Below are 21,499 nucleotides of genomic sequence, written 5' to 3'. Positions count from 1 at the left end.
GCGTAACAAAGTGACTTAAAATAAAATAAATTGACCATATTTTTTTACCAGAAAATGGTAGTTACTTAATTTCTGGTGTGCACATGGATTGGAAGACTTCCTGGATTCTCAAAAGCTGATTTTAGCGTAACAAAGTGACTTAAAATAAAATAAATTGACCATATTTTTTACCAGAAAATTTTATTTACTTCATTTATGGTGTGCACATGGATTGGAACACTTCCTGGATTCTCAAAAGCTGATTTTAGCGTAACAAAGTGACTTAAAATTAAAAAAATTGACCATATTTTTACCAGAAAATGGTAGTTACTTAATTTCTGGTGTGCACATGGATTGGAACACTTCCTGGATTCTCAAAAGCTGATTTTAGCGTAACAAAGTTACTTAAAATTAAAAAAATTGACCATATTTTTTACCAGAAAATGGTAGTTACTTAATTTCTGGTGTGCACATGGATTGGAACACTTCCTGGATTCTCAAAAGCTGATTTTAGCGTAACAAAGTGACTTAAAATTTAAAAAATTGACCATATTTTTTACCAGAAAATGGTAGTTACTTAATTTCTGGTGTGCACATGGATTGGAACACTTCCTGGATTCTCAAAAGCTGATTTTAGCGTAACAAAGTGACTTAAAATTTAAAAAATTGACCATATTTTTTACCAGAAAATGGTAGTTACTTAATTTCTGGTGTGCACATGGATTGGAACACTTCCTGGATTCTCAAAAGCTGATTTTAGCATAACAAAGTGACTTAAAATAAAAAAAATTGACCATATTTTTTACCAGAAAATTGTAGTTACTTAATTTCTGGTGTGCACATGGATTGGAACACTTCCTGGATTCTCAAAAGCTGATTTTAGCGTAACAAAGTGACTTAAAATAAAATAAATTGACCATATTTTTTACCAGAAAATTGTAGTTACTTAATTTCTGGTGTGCACATGGATTGGAACACTTCCTGGATTCTCAAAAGCTGATTTTAGCGTAACAAAGTGACTTAAAATTTAAAAAATTGACCATATTTTTTACCAGAAAATGGTAGTTACTTAATTTCTGGTGTGCACATGGATTGGAACACTTCCTGGATTCTCAAAAGCTGATTTTAGCATAACAAAGTGACTTAAAATAAAAAAAATTGACCATATTTTTTACCAGAAAATTGTAGTTACTTAATTTCTGGTGTGCACATGGATTGGAACACTTCCTGGATTCTCAAAAGCTGATTTTAGCGTAACAAAGTGACTTAAAATTTAAAAAATTGACCATATTTTTTACCAGAAAATGGTAGTTACTTAATTTCTGGTGTGCACATGGATTGGAACACTTCCTGGATTCTCAAAAGCTGATTTTAGCGTAACAAAGTGACTTAAAATTTAAAAAATTGACCATATTTTTTACCAGAAAATGGTAGTTACTTAATTTCTGGTGTGCACATGGATTGGAACACTTCCTGGATTCTCAAAAGCTGATTTTAGCGTAACAAAGTGACTTAAAATTTTAAAAATTGACCATATTTTTTACCAGAAAATGGTAGTTACTTAATTTCTGGTGTGCACATGGATTGGAACACTTCCTGGATTCTCAAAAGCTGATTTTAGCGTAACAAAGTGACTTAAAATAAAATAAATTGACCATATTTTTTACCAGAAAATGGTAGTTACTTAATTTCTGGTGTGCACATGGATTGGAACACTTCCTGGATTCTCAAAAGCTGATTTTAGCGTAACAAAGTGACTTAAAATTTAAAAAATTGACCATATTTTTTACCAGAAAATGGTAGTTACTTAATTTCTGGTGTGCACATGGATTGGAACACTTCCTGGATTCTCAAAAGCTGATTTTATCATAACAAAGTAACTTAAAATAAAAAAAATTGACCATATTTTTTACCAGAAAATGGTAGTTACTTAATTTCTGGTGTGCACATGGATTGGAACACTTCCTGGATTCTCAAAAGCTGATTTTAGCGTAACAAAGTGACTTAAAATAAAATAAATTGACCATATTTTTTACCAGAAAATGGTAGTTACTTAATTTCTGGTGTGCACATGGATTGGAACACTTCCTGGATTCTCAAAAGCTGATTTTAGCGTAACAAAGTGACTTAAAATTGTAAAAATTGACCATAATTTTTACCAGAAAATAGTAGTTACTTAATTTCTGGTGTGCACATGGATTGGAACACTTCCTGGATTCTCAAAAGCTGATTTTAGCGTAACAAAGTGACATAAAATAAATTGACCATATTTTTTAACAGAAAATTGTAGTTACTTAATTTCTGGTGTGCACATGGATTGGAACACTTCCTGGATTCTCAAAAGCTGATTTTAGCGTAACAAAGTGACATAAAATAAATTGACCATATTTTTTACCAGAAAATTGTAGTTACTTAATTTCTGGTGTGCACATGGATTGGAACACTTCCTGGATTCTCAAAAGCTGATTTTAGCGTAACAAAGTGACTTAAAATTTAAAAAATTGACCATATTTTTTACCAGAAAATGGTAGTTACTTAATTTCTGGTGTGCACATGGATTGGAACACTTCCTGGATTCTCAAAAGCTGATTTTAGCGTAACAAAGTGACTTAAAATTTAAAAAATTGACCATATTTTTTACCTGAAAATTGTAGTTACTTAATTTCTGGTGTGCACATGGATTGGAACACTTCCTGGATTCTCAAAAGCTGATTTTAGCGTAACAAAGTGACTTAAAATAAAATAAATTGACCATATTTCTTACCAGAAAATTGTAGTTACTTAATTTCTGGTGTGCACATGGATTGGAACACTTCATGGATTCTCAAAAGCTGATTTTAGCGTAACAAAGTGACTTAAAATTAAAAAAACTGACCATATTTTTTACCAGAAAATGGTAGTTACTTCATTTCTGGTGTGCACATGGATTGGAACACTTCCTGGATTCTCAAAAGCTGATTTTAGCGTAACAAAGTGACGTAAAATAAAAAAAAATTGACCATATTTTTTACCAGAAAATGGTAGTTACTTAATTTCTGGTGTGCACATGGATTGGAACACTTCCTGGATTCTCAAAAGCTGATTTTAGCGTAACAAAGTGACTTAAAATTTAAAAAATTGACCATATTTTTTACCAGAAATTGGTAGTTACTTCATTTCTGGTGTGCACATGGATTGGAACACTTCCTGGATTCTCAAAAGCTGATTTTAGCGTAACAAAGTGACTTAAAATAAAATAAATTGACCATATTTTTTACCAGAAAATTGTAGTTACTTAATTTCTGGTGTGCACATGGATTGGAACACTTCCTGGATCCTCAAAAGCTGATTTTAGCATAACAAAGTGACGTAAAATAAAAAAAAATTGACCATATTTTTTACCAGAAAATGGTAGTTACTTAATTTCTGGTGTGCACATGGATTGGAACACTTCCTGGATTCTCAAAAGCTGATTTTAGCGTAACAAAGTGACTTAAAATTTAAAAAATTGACCATATTCTTTACCAGAAAATGGTAGTTACTTAATTTCTGGTGTGCACATGGATTGGAAGACTTCCTGGATTCTCAAAAGCTGATTTTAGCGTAACAAAGTGACTTAAAATAAAATAAATTGACCATATTTTTTTACCAGAAAATGGTAGTTACTTAATTTCTGGTGTGCACATGGATTGGAAGACTTCCTGGATTCTCAAAAGCTGATTTTAGCGTAACAAAGTGACTTAAAATAAAATAAATTGACCATATTTTTTACCAGAAAATTTTATTTACTTCATTTATGGTGTGCACATGGATTGGAACACTTCCTGGATTCTCAAAAGCTGATTTTAGCGTAACAAAGTGACTTAAAATTAAAAAAATTGACCATATTTTTACCAGAAAATGGTAGTTACTTAATTTCTGGTGTGCACATGGATTGGAACACTTCCTGGATTCTCAAAAGCTGATTTTAGCGTAACAAAGTTACTTAAAATTAAAAAAATTGACCATATTTTTTACCAGAAAATGGTAGTTACTTAATTTCTGGTGTGCACATGGATTGGAACACTTCCTGGATTCTCAAAAGCTGATTTTAGCGTAACAAAGTGACTTAAAATTTAAAAAATTGACCATATTTTTTACCAGAAAATGGTAGTTACTTAATTTCTGGTGTGCACATGGATTGGAACACTTCCTGGATTCTCAAAAGCTGATTTTAGCGTAACAAAGTGACTTAAAATTTAAAAAATTGACCATATTTTTTACCAGAAAATGGTAGTTACTTAATTTCTGGTGTGCACATGGATTGGAACACTTCCTGGATTCTCAAAAGCTGATTTTAGCATAACAAAGTGACTTAAAATAAAAAAAATTGACCATATTTTTTACCAGAAAATTGTAGTTACTTAATTTCTGGTGTGCACATGGATTGGAACACTTCCTGGATTCTCAAAAGCTGATTTTAGCGTAACAAAGTGACTTAAAATAAAATAAATTGACCATATTTTTTACCAGAAAATTGTAGTTACTTAATTTCTGGTGTGCACATGGATTGGAACACTTCCTGGATTCTCAAAAGCTGATTTTAGCGTAACAAAGTGACTTAAAATTTAAAAAATTGACCATATTTTTTACCAGAAAATGGTAGTTACTTAATTTCTGGTGTGCACATGGATTGGAACACTTCCTGGATTCTCAAAAGCTGATTTTAGCATAACAAAGTGACTTAAAATAAAAAAAATTGACCATATTTTTTACCAGAAAATTGTAGTTACTTAATTTCTGGTGTGCACATGGATTGGAACACTTCCTGGATTCTCAAAAGCTGATTTTAGCGTAACAAAGTGACTTAAAATTTAAAAAATTGACCATATTTTTTACCAGAAAATGGTAGTTACTTAATTTCTGGTGTGCACATGGATTGGAACACTTCCTGGATTCTCAAAAGCTGATTTTAGCGTAACAAAGTTACTTAAAATTTAAAAAATTGACCATATTTTTTACCAGAAAATGGTAGTTACTTAATTTCTGGTGTGCACATGGATTGGAACACTTCCTGGATTCTCAAAAGCTGATTTTAGCGTAACAAAGTGACTTAAAATTTTAAAAATTGACCATATTTTTTACCAGAAAATGGTAGTTACTTAATTTCTGGTGTGCACATGGATTGGAACACTTCCTGGATTCTCAAAAGCTGATTTTAGCGTAACAAAGTGACTTAAAATAAAATAAATTGACCATATTTTTTACCAGAAAATGGTAGTTACTTAATTTCTGGTGTGCACATGGATTGGAACACTTCCTGGATTCTCAAAAGCTGATTTTAGCGTAACAAAGTGACTTAAAATTAAAAAAATTGACCATATTTTTTACCAGAAAATGGTAGTTACTTAATTTCTGGTGTGCACATGGATTGGAACACTTCCTGGATTCTCAAAAGCTGATTTTATCATAACAAAGTAACTTAAAATAAAAAAAATTGACCATATTTTTTACCAGAAAATGGTAGTTACTTAATTTCTGGTGTGCACATGGATTGGAACACTTCCTGGATTCTCAAAAGCTGATTTTAGCGTAACAAAGTGACTTAAAATAAAATAAATTGACCATATTTTTTACCAGAAAATGGTAGTTACTTAATTTCTGGTGTGCACATGGATTGGAACACTTCCTGGATTCTCAAAAGCTGATTTTAGCGTAACAAAGTGACTTAAAATTGTAAAAATTGACCATAATTTTTACCAGAAAATAGTAGTTACTTAATTTCTGGTGTGCACATGGATTGGAACACTTCCTGGATTCTCAAAAGCTGATTTTAGCGTAACAAAGTGACATAAAATAAATTGACCATATTTTTTAACAGAAAATTGTAGTTACTTAATTTCTGGTGTGCACATGGATTGGAACACTTCCTGGATTCTCAAAAGCTGATTTTAGCGTAACAAAGTGACATAAAATAAATTGACCATATTTTTTACCAGAAAATTGTAGTTACTTAATTTCTGGTGTGCACATGGATTGGAACACTTCCTGGATTCTCAAAAGCTGATTTTAGCGTAACAAAGTGACTTAAAATTTAAAAAATTGACCATATTTTTTACCAGAAAATGGTAGTTACTTAATTTCTGGTGTGCACATGGATTGGAACACTTCCTGGATTCTCAAAAGCTGATTTTAGCGTAACAAAGTGACTTAAAATTTAAAAAATTGACCATATTTTTTACCTGAAAATTGTAGTTACTTAATTTCTGGTGTGCACATGGATTGGAACACTTCCTGGATTCTCAAAAGCTGATTTTAGCGTAACAAAGTGACTTAAAATAAAATAAATTGACCATATTTCTTACCAGAAAATTGTAGTTACTTAATTTCTGGTGTGCACATGGATTGGAACACTTCATGGATTCTCAAAAGCTGATTTTAGCGTAACAAAGTGACTTAAAATTAAAAAAACTGACCATATTTTTTACCAGAAAATGGTAGTTACTTCATTTCTGGTGTGCACATGGATTGGAACACTTCCTGGATTCTCAAAAGCTGATTTTAGCGTAACAAAGTGACGTAAAATAAAAAAAAATTGACCATATTTTTTACCAGAAAATGGTAGTTACTTAATTTCTGGTGTGCACATGGATTGGAACACTTCCTGGATTCTCAAAAGCTGATTTTAGCGTAACAAAGTGACTTAAAATTTAAAAAATTGACCATATTTTTTACCAGAAATTGGTAGTTACTTCATTTCTGGTGTGCACATGGATTGGAACACTTCCTGGATTCTCAAAAGCTGATTTTAGCGTAACAAAGTGACTTAAAATAAAATAAATTGACCATATTTTTTACCAGAAAATTGTAGTTACTTAATTTCTGGTGTGCACATGGATTGGAACACTTCCTGGATCCTCAAAAGCTGATTTTAGCATAACAAAGTGACGTAAAATAAAAAAAAATTGACCATATTTTTTACCAGAAAATGGTAGTTACTTAATTTCTGGTGTGCACATGGATTGGAACACTTCCTGGATTCTCAAAAGCTGATTTTAGCGTAACAAAGTGACTTAAAATTTAAAAAATTGACCATATTCTTTACCAGAAAATGGTAGTTACTTAATTTCTGGTGTGCACATGGATTGGAACACTTCCTGGATTCTGAAAAGCTGATTTTAGCGTAACAAAGTGACTTAAAATTAAAAAAATTGACCATATTTTTTACCAGAAAATGGTAGTTACTTCATTTCTGGTGTGCACATGGATTGGAACACTTCCTGGATTCTCAAAAGCTGATTTTAGCGTAACAAAGTGACTTAAAATAAAATAAATTGACCATATTTTTTTACCAGAAAATGGTAGTTACTTAATTTCTGGTGTGCACATGGATTGGAACACTTCCTGGATTCTCAAAAGCTGATTTTAGCGTAACAAAGTGACTTAAAATAAAATAAATTGACCATATTTTTTACCAGAAAATTTTATTTACTTCATTTATGGTGTGCACATGGATTGGAACACTTCCTGGATTCTCAAAAGCTGATTTTAGCGTAACAAAGTGACTTAAAATTAAAAAAATTGACCATATTTTTACCAGAAAATGGTAGTTACTTAATTTCTGGTGTGCACATGGATTGGAACCCTTCCTGGATTCTCAAAAGCTGATTTTAGCGTAACAAAGTTACTTAAAATTAAAAAAATTGACCATATTTTTTACCAGAAAATGGTAGTTACTTAATTTCTGGTGTGCACATGGATTGGAACACTTCCTGGATTCTCAAAAGCTGATTTTAGCGTAACAAAGTGACTTAAAATTTAAAAAATTGACCATATTCTTTACCAGAAAATGGTAGTTACTTAATTTCTGGTGTGCACATGGATTGGAACACTTCCTGGATTCTCAAAAGCTGATTTTAGCGTAACAAAGTGACTTAAAATAAAATAAATTGACCATATTTTTTACCAGAAAATTGTAGTTACTTAATTTCTGGTGTGCACATGGATTGGAACACTTCCTGGATTCTCAAAAGCTGATTTTAGCGTAACAAAGTGACTTAAAATTTAAAAAATTGACCATATTTTTTACCAGAAAATGGTAGTTACTTAATTTCTGGTGTGCACATGGATTGGAACACTTCCTGGATTCTCAAAAGCTGATTTTAGCATAACAAAGTGACTTAAAATAAAAAAAATTGACCATATTTTTTACCAGAAAATTGTAGTTACTTAATTTCTGGTGTGCACATGGATTGGAACACTTCCTGGATTCTCAAAAGCTGATTTTAGCGTAACAAAGTGACTTAAAATAAAATAAATTGACCATATTTTTTACCAGAAAATTGTAGTTACTTAATTTCTGGTGTGCACATGGATTGGAACACTTCCTGGATTCTCAAAAGCTGATTTTAGCGTAACAAAGTGACTTAAAATTAAAAAAATTGACCATATTTTTTACCAGAAAATGGTAGTTACTTAATTTCTGGTGTGCACATGGATTGGAACACTTCCTGGATTCTCAAAAGCTGATTTTAGCATAACAAAGTGACTTAAAATAAAAAAAATTGACCATATTTTTTACCAGAAAATTGTAGTTACTTAATTTCTGGTGTGCACATGGATTGGAACACTTCCTGGATTCTCAAAAGCTGATTTTAGCGTAACAAAGTGACTTAAAATTTAAAAAATTGACCATATTTTTTACCAGAAAATGGTAGTTACTTAATTTCTGGTGTGCACATGGATTGGAACACTTCCTGGATTCTCAAAAGCTGATTTTAGCGTAACAAAGTTAATTAAAATTTAAAAAATTGACCATATTTTTTACCAGAAAATGGTAGTTACTTAATTTCTGGTGTGCACATGGATTGGAACACTTCCTGGATTCTCAAAAGCTGATTTTAGCGTAACAAAGTGACTTAAAATTTTAAAAATTGACCATATTTTTTACCAGAAAATGGTAGTTACTTAATTTCTGGTGTGCACATGGATTGGAACACTTCCTGGATTCTCAAAAGCTGATTTTAGCATAACAAAGTGACTTAAAATAAAAGAAATTGACCATATTTTTTACCAGAAAATTGTAGTTACTTAATTTCTGGTGTGCACATGGATTGGAACACTTCCTGGATTCTCAAAAGCTGATTTTAGCGTAACAAAGTGACTTAAAATTTAAAAAATTGACCATATTCTTTACCAGAAAATGGTAGTTACTTAATTTCTGGTGTGCACATGGATTGGAACACTTCCTGGATTCTGAAAAGCTGATTTTAGCGTAACAAAGTGACTTAAAATTAAAAAAATTGACCATATTTTTTACCAGAAAATGGTAGTTACTTCATTTCTGGTGTGCACATGGATTGGAACACTTCCTGGATTCTCAAAAGCTGATTTTAGCGTAACAAAGTGACTTAAAATAAAATAAATTGACCATATTTTTTTACCAGAAAATGGTAGTTACTTAATTTCTGGTGTGCACATGGATTGGAACACTTCCTGGATTCTCAAAAGCTGATTTTAGCGTAACAAAGTGACTTAAAATAAAATAAATTGACCATATTTTTTACCAGAAAATTTTATTTACTTCATTTATGGTGTGCACATGGATTGGAACACTTCCTGGATTCTCAAAAGCTGATTTTAGCGTAACAAAGTGACTTAAAATTAAAAAAATTGACCATATTTTTACCAGAAAATGGTAGTTACTTAATTTCTGGTGTGCACATGGATTGGAACCCTTCCTGGATTCTCAAAAGCTGATTTTAGCGTAACAAAGTTACTTAAAATTAAAAAAAATGACCATATTTTTTACCAGAAAATGGTAGTTACTTAATTTCTGGTGTGCACATGGATTGGAACACTTCCTGGATTCTCAAAAGCTGATTTTAGCGTAACAAAGTGACTTAAAATTTAAAAAATTGACCATATTCTTTACCAGAAAATGGTAGTTACTTAATTTCTGGTGTGCACATGGATTGGAACACTTCCTGGATTCTCAAAAGCTGATTTTAGCGTAACAAAGTGACTTAAAATAAAATAAATTGACCATATTTTTTACCAGAAAATTGTAGTTACTTAATTTCTGGTGTGCACATGGATTGGAACACTTCCTGGATTCTCAAAAGCTGATTTTAGCGTAACAAAGTGACTTAAAATTTAAAAAATTGACCATATTTTTTACCAGAAAATGGTAGTTACTTAATTTCTGGTGTGCACATGGATTGGAACACTTCCTGGATTCTCAAAAGCTGATTTTAGCGTAACAAAGTGACTTAAAATAAAATAAATTGACCATATTTTTTACCAGAAAATGGTAGTTACTTAATTTCTGGTGTGCACATGGATTGGAACACTTCCTGGATTCTCAAAAGCTGATTTTAGCGTAACAAAGTGACTTAAAATTAAAAAAATTGACCATATTTTTTACCAGAAAATGGTAGTTACTTAATTTCTGGTGTGCACATGGATTGGAACACTTCCTGGATTCTCAAAAGCTGATTTTATCATAACAAAGTAACTTAAAATAAAAAAAATTGACCATATTTTTTACCAGAAAATGGTAGTTACTTAATTTCTGGTGTGCACATGGATTGGAACACTTCCTGGATTCTCAAAAGCTGATTTTAGCGTAACAAAGTGACTTAAAATAAAATAAATTGACCATATTTTTTACCAGAAAATGGTAGTTACTTAATTTCTGGTGTGCACATGGATTGGAACACTTCCTGGATTCTCAAAAGCTGATTTTAGCGTAACAAAGTGACTTAAAATTGTAAAAATTGACCATAATTTTTACCAGAAAATAGTAGTTACTTAATTTCTGGTGTGCACATGGATTGGAACACTTCCTGGATTCTCAAAAGCTGATTTTAGCGTAACAAAGTGACATAAAATAAATTGACCATATTTTTTAACAGAAAATTGTAGTTACTTAATTTCTGGTGTGCACATGGATTGGAACACTTCCTGGATTCTCAAAAGCTGATTTTAGCGTAACAAAGTGACATAAAATAAATTGACCATATTTTTTACCAGAAAATTGTAGTTACTTAATTTCTGGTGTGCACATGGATTGGAACACTTCCTGGATTCTCAAAAGCTGATTTTAGCGTAACAAAGTGACTTAAAATTTAAAAAATTGACCATATTTTTTACCAGAAAATGGTAGTTACTTAATTTCTGGTGTGCACATGGATTGGAACACTTCCTGGATTCTCAAAAGCTGATTTTAGCGTAACAAAGTGACTTAAAATTTAAAAAATTGACCATATTTTTTACCTGAAAATTGTAGTTACTTAATTTCTGGTGTGCACATGGATTGGAACACTTCCTGGATTCTCAAAAGCTGATTTTAGCGTAACAAAGTGACTTAAAATAAAATAAATTGACCATATTTCTTACCAGAAAATTGTAGTTACTTAATTTCTGGTGTGCACATGGATTGGAACACTTCATGGATTCTCAAAAGCTGATTTTAGCGTAACAAAGTGACTTAAAATTAAAAAAACTGACCATATTTTTTACCAGAAAATGGTAGTTACTTCATTTCTGGTGTGCACATGGATTGGAACACTTCCTGGATTCTCAAAAGCTGATTTTAGCGTAACAAAGTGACGTAAAATAAAAAAAAATTGACCATATTTTTTACCAGAAAATGGTAGTTACTTAATTTCTGGTGTGCACATGGATTGGAACACTTCCTGGATTCTCAAAAGCTGATTTTAGCGTAACAAAGTGACTTAAAATTTAAAAAATTGACCATATTTTTTACCAGAAATTGGTAGTTACTTCATTTCTGGTGTGCACATGGATTGGAACACTTCCTGGATTCTCAAAAGCTGATTTTAGCGTAACAAAGTGACTTAAAATAAAATAAATTGACCATATTTTTTACCAGAAAATTGTAGTTACTTAATTTCTGGTGTGCACATGGATTGGAACACTTCCTGGATCCTCAAAAGCTGATTTTAGCATAACAAAGTGACGTAAAATAAAAAAAAATTGACCATATTTTTTACCAGAAAATGGTAGTTACTTAATTTCTGGTGTGCACATGGATTGGAACACTTCCTGGATTCTCAAAAGCTGATTTTAGCGTAACAAAGTGACTTAAAATTTAAAAAATTGACCATATTCTTTACCAGAAAATGGTAGTTACTTAATTTCTGGTGTGCACATGGATTGGAACACTTCCTGGATTCTGAAAAGCTGATTTTAGCGTAACAAAGTGACTTAAAATTAAAAAAATTGACCATATTTTTTACCAGAAAATGGTAGTTACTTCATTTCTGGTGTGCACATGGATTGGAACACTTCCTGGATTCTCAAAAGCTGATTTTAGCGTAACAAAGTGACTTAAAATAAAATAAATTGACCATATTTTTTTACCAGAAAATGGTAGTTACTTAATTTCTGGTGTGCACATGGATTGGAACACTTCCTGGATTCTCAAAAGCTGATTTTAGCGTAACAAAGTGACTTAAAATAAAATAAATTGACCATATTTTTTACCAGAAAATTTTATTTACTTCATTTATGGTGTGCACATGGATTGGAACACTTCCTGGATTCTCAAAAGCTGATTTTAGCGTAACAAAGTGACTTAAAATTAAAAAAATTGACCATATTTTTACCAGAAAATGGTAGTTACTTAATTTCTGGTGTGCACATGGATTGGAACCCTTCCTGGATTCTCAAAAGCTGATTTTAGCGTAACAAAGTTACTTAAAATTAAAAAAATTGACCATATTTTTTACCAGAAAATGGTAGTTACTTCATTTCTGGTGTGCACATGGATTGGAACACTTCCTGGATTCTCAAAAGCTGATTTTAGCGTAACAAAGTGACTTAAAATAAAATAAATTGACCATATTTTTACCAGAAAATGGTAGTTACTTAATTTCTGGTGTGCACATGGATTGGAACCCTTCCTGGATTCTCAAAAGCTGATTTTAGCGTAACAAAGTGACTTAAAATTAAAAAAATTGACCATATTTTTTACCAGAAAATGGTAGTTACTTCATTTCTGGTGTGCACATGGATTGGAACACTTCCTGGATTCTCAAAAGCTGATTTTAGCGTAACAAAGTGACTTAAAATAAAATAAATTGACCATATTTTTTTACCAGAAAATGGTAGTTACTTAATTTCTGGTGTGCACATGGATTGGAACACTTCCTGGATTCTCAAAAGCTGATTTTAGCGTAACAAAGTGACTTAAAATAAAATAAATTGACCATATTTTTTACCAGAAAATTTTATTTACTTCATTTATGGTGTGCACATGGATTGGAACACTTCCTGGATTCTCAAAAGCTGATTTTAGCGTAACAAAGTGACTTAAAATTAAAAAAATTGACCATATTTTTACCAGAAAATGGTAGTTACTTAATTTCTGGTGTGCACATGGATTGGAACCCTTCCTGGATTCTCAAAAGCTGATTTTAGCGTAACAAAGTGACTTAAAATTTAAAAAATTGACCATATTCTTTACCAGAAAATGGTAGTTACTTAATTTCTGGTGTGCACATGGATTGGAACACTTCCTGGATTCTCAAAAGCTGATTTTAGCGTAACAAAGTGACTTAAAATAAAATAAATTGACCATATTTTTTACCAGAAAATTGTAGTTACTTAATTTCTGGTGTGCACATGGATTGGAACACTTCCTGGATTCTCAAAAGCTGATTTTAGCGTAACAAAGTGACTTAAAATTTAAAAAATTGACCATATTTTTTACCAGAAAATGGTAGTTACTTAATTTCTGGTGTGCACATGGATTGGAACACTTCCTGGATTCTCAAAAGCTGATTTTAGCATAACAAAGTGACTTAAAATAAAAAAAATTGACCATATTTTTTACCAGAAAATTGTAGTTACTTAATTTCTGGTGTGCACATGGATTGGAACACTTCCTGGATTCTCAAAAGCTGATTTTAGCGTAACAAAGTGACTTAAAATTTAAAAAATTGACCATATTTTTTACCAGAAAATGGTAGTTACTTAATTTCTGGTGTGCACATGGATTGGAACACTTCCTGGATTCTCAAAAGCTGATTTTAGCATAACAAAGTGACTTAAAATAAAAAAAATTGACCATATTTTTTACCAGAAAATTGTAGTTACTTAATTTCTGGTGTGCACATGGATTGGAACACTTCCTGGATTCTCAAAAGCTGATTTTAGCGTAACAAAGTGACTTAAAATAAAATAAATTGACCATATTTTTTACCAGAAAATTGTAGTTACTTAATTTCTGGTGTGCACATGGATTGGAACACTTCCTGGATTCTCAAAAGCTGATTTTAGCGTAACAAAGTGACTTAAAATTAAAAAAATTGACCATATTTTTTACCAGAAAATGGTAGTTACTTAATTTCTGGTGTGCACATGGATTGGAACACTTCCTGGATTCTCAAAAGCTGATTTTAGCATAACAAAGTGACTTAAAATAAAAAAAATTGACCATATTTTTTACCAGAAAATTGTAGTTACTTAATTTCTGGTGTGCACATGGATTGGAACACTTCCTGGATTCTCAAAAGCTGATTTTAGCGTAACAAAGTGACTTAAAATTTAAAAAATTGACCATATTTTTTACCAGAAAATGGTAGTTACTTAATTTCTGGTGTGCACATGGATTGGAACACTTCCTGGATTCTCAAAAGCTGATTTTAGCGTAACAAAGTGACTTAAAATTTAAAAAATTGACCATATTTCTTACCAGAAAATGGTAGTTACTTAATTTCTGGTGTGCACATGGATTGGAACACTTCCTGGATTCTCAAAAGCTGATTTTAGCGTAACAAAGTGACTTAAAATTTTAAAAATTGACCATATTTTTTACCAGAAAATGGTAGTTACTTAATTTCTGGTGTGCACATGGATTGGAACACTTCCTGGATTCTCAAAAGCTGATTTTAGCATAACAAAGTGACTTAAAATAAAAAAAATTGACCATATTTTTTACCAGAAAATTGTAGTTACTTAATTTCTGGTGTGCACATGGATTGGAACACTTCCTGGATTCTCAAAAGCTGATTTTAGCGTAACAAAGTGACTTAAAATAAAATAAATTGACCATATTTTTTACCAGAAAATTGTAGTTACTTAATTTCTGGTGTGCACATGGATTGGAACACTTCCTGGATTCTCAAAAGCTGATTTTAGCGTAACAAAGTGACTTAAAATTAAAAAAATTGACCATATTTTTTACCAGAAAATGGTAGTTACTTAATTTCTGGTGTGCACATGGATTGGAACACTTCCTGGATTCTCAAAAGCTGATTTTAGCATAACAAAGTGACTTAAAATAAAAAAAATTGACCATATTTTTTACCAGAAAATTGTAGTTACTTAATTTCTGGTGTGCACATGGATTGGAACACTTCCTGGATTCTCAAAAGCTGATTTTAGCGTAACAAAGTGACTTAAAATTTAAAAAATTGACCATATTTTTTACCAGAAAATGGTAGTTACTTAATTTCTGGTGTGCACATGGATTGGAACACTTCCTGGATTCTCAAAAGCTGATTTTAGCGTAACAAAGTTACTTAAAATTTAAAAAATTGACCATATTTTTTACCAGAAAATGGTAGTTACTTAATTTCTGGTGTGCACATGGATTGGAACACTTCCTGGATTCTCAAAAGCTGATTTTAGCGTAACAAAGTGACTTAAAATTTTAAAAATTGACCATATTTTTTACCAGAAAATGGTAGTTACTTAATTTCTGGTGTGCACATGGATTGGAACACTTCCTGGATTCTCAAAAGCTGATTTTAGCGTAACAAAGTGACTTAAAATAAAATAAATTGACCATATTTTTTACCAGAAAATGGTAGTTACTTAATTTCTGGTGTGCACATGGATTGGAACACTTCCTGGATTCTCAAAAGCTGATTTTAGCGTAACAAAGTGACTTAAAATTTAAAAAATTGACCATATTTTTTACCAGAAAATGGTAGTTACTTAATTTCTGGTGTGCACATGGATTGGAACACTTCCTGGATTCTCAAAAGCTGATTTTATCATAACAAAGTGACTTAAAATAAAAAAAATTGACCATATTTTTTACCAGAAAATGGTAGTTACTTAATTTCTGGTGTGCACATGGATTGGAACACTTCCTGGATTCTCAAAAGCTGATTTTAGCGTAACAAAGTGACTTAAAATTTAAAAAATTGACCATATTTTTTACCAGAAAATGGTAGTTACTTAATTTCTGGTGTGCACATGGATTGGAACACTTCCTGGATTCTCAAAAGCTGATTTTAGCGTAACAAAGTGACTTAAAATTAAAAGAATTGACCATATTTTTTTCAAGGACTACCTCCGTATTGGAACTTGGATTGGCGTGTTTCAGATTGGTGTGTGGGGGAAATCCTCCTTTTATCCTGTTGTCATTAGCATATACTGTTAGTATTTAATTATAAAGGCATGTTATGCCAGGTGTTATGCCAGGTTATCGATGCTAGCCAAAGAATGTTCAAAAAGAGATAGTGTTTAAAAACATCTAATTTAACACTATCAATACAGAGAGAGAGGGATCTTACCAGAAAATGGAAACAGAGAGAGAGGGATCTTACCAGAAAATGGAAACAGAGAGAGAGGGATCTTAGCAGAAAATGGAAACAGAGAGAGAGAGGGATCTTAGCAGAAAATGGAAACAGAGAGAGAGAGGGATCTTACCAGAAAATGGAAACAGAGAGAGAGAGGGATCTTACCAGAAAATGGGCCTTAGAGAGGAACTGGATTCCAAAGTCTTTTACAATTTTGGGATGACACACCTCCACAATCACATCAGCACCCCTACAACACACACACACACACACGTTACTTGTGCACATGACATAACACATATATTACAGTGTGTGTGTGAGTGTGTGCTTTTACAGTGTGTGTATCACGTGGCTCTCTACCTGTCTGTAAAGTCTGGGAGGTTGTGTAGAATCAGCTCCTCAGTCACTGATTCTCTGAGTTTGTCAGTGTTTCTGTTCCACACAAAGACCAATGTCAGGCCCACATGGGCCCCTTCTCTCTGGAGCCGCTCCACAAGGTACTGCCCTGGAAGTTCAACAACTTCAACTTTAACTTTATTGGCTGTGTTTACACAGGCAGGCCAATTCTGATCTTTTGTCAAATTATTGGCAAAAGAGCTGATCTGATTGGTCAAAAGACCAATTAGTTAAAGAAATATCGGAATTGGGCTGCCTGTGTAACCACAGGATGTTGGTGGCGCCTTAATTGGGGAGAACGGGCTCGTGGTAATGACTGGAACGGAATTAGTGGAATGGTAACAAACATTTCAAACATGGTTTCCAGGTGTTCGATGCCATTCCATTTGCTCCATTCCGGCCATTATTATGAGCCGTTCTCCCCTCAGCAGCCTCCTGGATAAACTCAGCATTAGATACCCACATACAGTAGTAGTCAATACAAATTGAAAACCATGAAAAACAAAAGGCCTATCATAAAAACACAATCAACATTATGAATACCAGTAGGTACAGATGTAGGATATTAATTTGATCACCCTATTGCAGGAGAACTTGTAGTGTATTTCAGTTTTAAAAAGGCTTCTGAAGTTTGCAATTTCCACTTTGAAATTTCAGACTTGATTTTCCCTAATGAAAAAATGTATCAACCCCCACAAAAATGTCCATTCATTATAATCCACATAATAATGCACATTTCCTGTTGCTGCAGGATTATTTTCCTGCTGTAGCAAACTGGCTCAAATTAAGAGCCTACATCTGTAGATAAAAGGTCAAACAGAACATGAACCTGGTGAACTCTCTGGCCAATCAGTACATTAGTTGATCAATTAACAATCAGATAGAGAAGAAACCCAGCAGTACTTAGGCCCTCGAGGGCCTGTAAATGAATGACCCTGTTGTAAAGTGGTAACATTTACTTAAGTAAAGTAAATGAATCCATTCCACAGTAAGAAAATCTGAGATGTGGCGAGGAGGGAGGAAGAGAGGAGGAAGAGAGGGGACTACAGCACTAACCTAAATGTCCATATCCCACAACTCCAATTCTCATCATTGGCAACGTGTCAGTCATGGTTCCTGGTGAGAAAGAAGACAAGAGAAGATAAGTCTAGGTGTTGATAATTCCCACTGCCAATGGTGCTCTCCTTCTCTCATGATCTCACTCCTGAGTGGCGCAGTGGTCTAAGGCACTGCATCGCAGTGCTAACTGTGCCACTAGAGATCCTGGTTCAAATCCAGGCTCGGCCGCGACCGGGAGACTCATGGGCGGCGCACAATTGGCCCAGCGTCGTCCAGGGTAGGGGAGGGAAGGGCCGGCAGGGATGTAGCTCAGTTGATAGAGCATGGCGTTTGCAACGCCAGGGTTGTGGGTTTGATTCCCATGGGGGGCCAGTATAAAAAAAATATGTATTCATTAACTGTAAGTCGCTCTGGATAAATGACTAAAATGGATAAATGACTAAAATGTAAATCTCACACCTCACTCCACCCATCTCCCAATGGTGCCAGAGAGACTGGCTCTTCAAACTATCCATGATCCCTCTGACCAGGCCAATGATTGGTTGCTTGGAGTCAGGTTGTTAGGAGGCTTAACACCTGACCATCCTCACTGCCTACGCAGGTCAGAGCCTCACTATAGATTTATACAGTACTTCCTTCTCTCATTGGGCCATAGATGTATACAGTACTTCCTTCTCTCACTGGGCCATAGATGTATACAGTACTTCCTTCTCTCATTGGGCCATAGATTTATACAGTACTTCCTTCTCTCATTGGGCCATAGATTTATACAGTCCTTCCTTCTCTCATTGGGCCATAGATTTATACAGTACTTCCTTCTCTAATTGAGCCATAGATTTATACAGTATTTCCTTCTCTCGTTGGGCCATATATTTATACAGTACTTCCTTCTCTCGTTGGGCTATCAGCTATTGTATTATTTACAGCTTAATCATTGTTTCTATTTTCTCTCTGTCTCTGTCTCTCTCTTTCTCTCTCTCTCTCTCTCTCTCTCTCTCTCTCTCTCTCTCTCTCTCACAGCCCACCTTTTCAAGGCCTTCACTTTGTACCTAGACCCTATCTACTCTCGTGGTCCTCAAAACTCTCCTTTTAACAACATTTACTGCTACTCACCGGTGAATTCCTCTCCCTGCTCTATTTCTCTCCAAACCTTCTCCTTAGCAATCTACATTCCAACTGACCCCCCTACTCAGAGGATTGTGGGAAGGTTAGTGGTCAAAGTCCGACTCGAAGAGAATATGTTAATTATTAGTCCCTGTATCAGTGAAATTGTTGTGGATTTTGTTTTTGAACCCACCCATTTTCACACAGTTTAGCAGCCGTGAAAGGAAGAGCTGACAGTGAAAAGAAACTACCTGAACAAATCATAGATTATGGACAAACCAAATGATAACTATACTACCGTTATCTGACTGCTAATATATTGTATGGGTTTTATCTATATTTTGATCAACTGCATTTCTTAATGGACACAGCAAAGCCTATGAGCTGCGCCACACTACGAAAATGATTACAACTGAATGTGGGCCAACGTAATGTACGCAGTACAATGTACACAGTAGCCTACCTCGCATGCTGTCTCCAGTGGCAACACAATCGTAGAAGCATCAAACGAGTACTACTACAACGTTGTCTGTGTGTGACGTCATACCTGCGTCCTACTAGTTAATGTCCTATTCTGCTCTTAGATCACCTGACCCGAAAGGCCAGTTGACACTCTTGGTGGTAGGTTCTGGGTTCACTACAGGTTCGCTATCATTCATAGAACTAGGGTTAGAACCCTTCATTTTGGTGTGACTGAATGTATCTACTGCCACTGTGTGGACAAACTAAGTACTGCTGGTGACGCTTGCATTCGGTGGATAGATACACTTTTAGTAGAGTGAGTCGCTCTATTTCTCAAAATGTATCACATACCAACTAATACTTCTCATTATTTACAACCTTGAGACACAGGTGACGATGAGAAGAATGCTTTTGATGAGATACTGATAGGTATTGTTTATTGTTCAGGGATTGTTGTACCCATAGTAATAGCCATGCTATCTGACCTGGGCTACTGACACAACTCCTTATTCTGAATGTCAGAGGGACATATTTGTAGCCTGGTCCTGGAACTGTTTGTGCTTTTGCCTACTCAATTCCAATAGGAGTTGGCAGTAGAGCCAAGACAGACTGGCACCCAGGCTAGCATATTTGTTCTACATAATATATATTTTTCTAAATATCTGAACGTTCCACAGCGTTGTGCCCTACTGAACAAATCAAATCAAATGTTATTTGTCACATACACGTGTTTAGCAGATGTTATTGCGGGTGTAGCGAAATGCTTTTGCTTCTAGCGCCAACAGTGCAGTAATATCTAATAAGTAATATCTAACAATTTCACAACATATACCTAATACACACAAAACTAGTAAGGAATGGAATTTAAGAAAATATACATATTTGGACAAGCAATGACAGAGAGGCATGGACTAAGATACAGTGGAATATTATAGAATAGAATGCAGTATATACATATGAGATGAGTAGTGCAAGATATGTAAACATTATTAAAGTGACTAGTGTTCCATTTCTTAAAGTGGCCAGTGATGTCAATAGGCAGCAGCAGCCTCTAATGTGCTAGTGATGACTATTTAACAGTCTGATGGCCTTGAGATAGAAGCTGTTTTTCATTCTCTCGGTCTCAACTTTGATGCACCTGTACTGACCTCGCCTTCTGGATGGCGAGGTCAGTGGCTCGGGTGGTTGATGTCCTTGATTATCTTTTTGGCCTTCTTGTGACATCGGGTGCTGTATGTGTCTTGGGGAGTGGGTAGTTTGCCCCCGATAATGCGTTCGGCAGACTGCACCACCCTCTGGAGAGCCCTGCGGTTGCGGGCGGTGCAGTTGCCGTACCAGGTGGTGATACAGCCCGACAGGATGCTCTCAATTGTGCATCTGTAAAGGTTTGTGAGGGTTTTAAGTGCCAAGCCAAATTTCTTCAGCCTCCTGAGGTTGAAGAGGCTCTGTTGAGCCTTCTTCACCACACTGTCTGCGTGGGTGGACCATTTCAGTTTGTCGGGGATGTGTACGCCAAGGAACAGGGAGTACAGGAGGGGGCTGAGCACGCACCCTTGTGGGGCCCCAGTGTTGAGGATCAGCGAAGTGGAGATGTTGTTTCCTACCTTCACCACCTGGGGGCGGCCCGTCAGTAAGTCCAGGACCCAGTTGCACAGGGCGGGGTTCAGACCCAGGGCCCCAGTTCAGAGTCATGTGTCCTACTGAACACAGCCTGGTTCAGAGTCATGTGCCCTACTGAACACAGCCAGGTTCAGAGTCATGTGCCCTACTGAACACAGCCCAGTTCAGAGCCATGTGTCCTACTGAACACAGCCTGGTTCAGAGTCATGTGCCCCACTGAACACAGCCCAGTTCAGAGCCATGTGTCCTACTGAACACAGCCTGGTTCAGAGTCATGTGCCCTACTGAACACAGCCCAGTTCAGAGCCATGTGTCCTACTGAACACAGCCTGGTTCAGAGTCATGTGCCCTACTGAACAGAG

The 21,499-nt window shown here is 34.5% G+C and overlaps 1 protein-coding gene across 6 annotated transcripts in view; it reads right to left on the bottom strand.

The window, feature by feature from the left end:
- The window catches only part of aspdh (aspartate dehydrogenase domain containing), a 67,373-nt gene extending 47,732 nt beyond the window's left edge, over positions 1–19,641 (bottom strand). For 4 of the 6 annotated variants that reach the window (XR_014610275.1, XR_014610276.1, XM_084147735.1 and 1 more), the window contains exons 1-4: positions 19,519–19,641; positions 17,949–18,008; positions 16,857–17,001; positions 16,662–16,746 (exon numbers count right to left, since the gene is read on the bottom strand). Coding sequence is in view for 4 of the 6 variants with exons in the window: in XM_084147735.1 (XP_084003861.1) it covers positions 16,662–16,746; positions 16,857–17,001; positions 17,949–18,008; positions 19,519–19,525 (297 nt within the window). In the remaining 2 variants the exon portion in view is untranslated. Of the gene's footprint in view, positions 1–16,661; positions 16,747–16,856; positions 17,002–17,948; positions 18,009–19,064; positions 19,136–19,518 lie in introns of those variants that run through there. The other 2 variants (XM_084147737.1, XM_084147736.1) reach the window with 2 other exon arrangements.
- Between the last annotated feature and the right edge of the window lie 1,858 nt (positions 19,642–21,499).

Source organism: Coregonus lavaretus (genome assembly GCF_964263955.1).
Source record: "Coregonus lavaretus genome assembly, chromosome: 2".
NCBI lineage: Eukaryota > Metazoa > Chordata > Actinopteri > Salmoniformes > Salmonidae > Coregonus > Coregonus lavaretus.
Note: the sequence above shows the minus strand (reverse complement) of the source record. Positions and strands in the feature narration are given on the sequence as shown.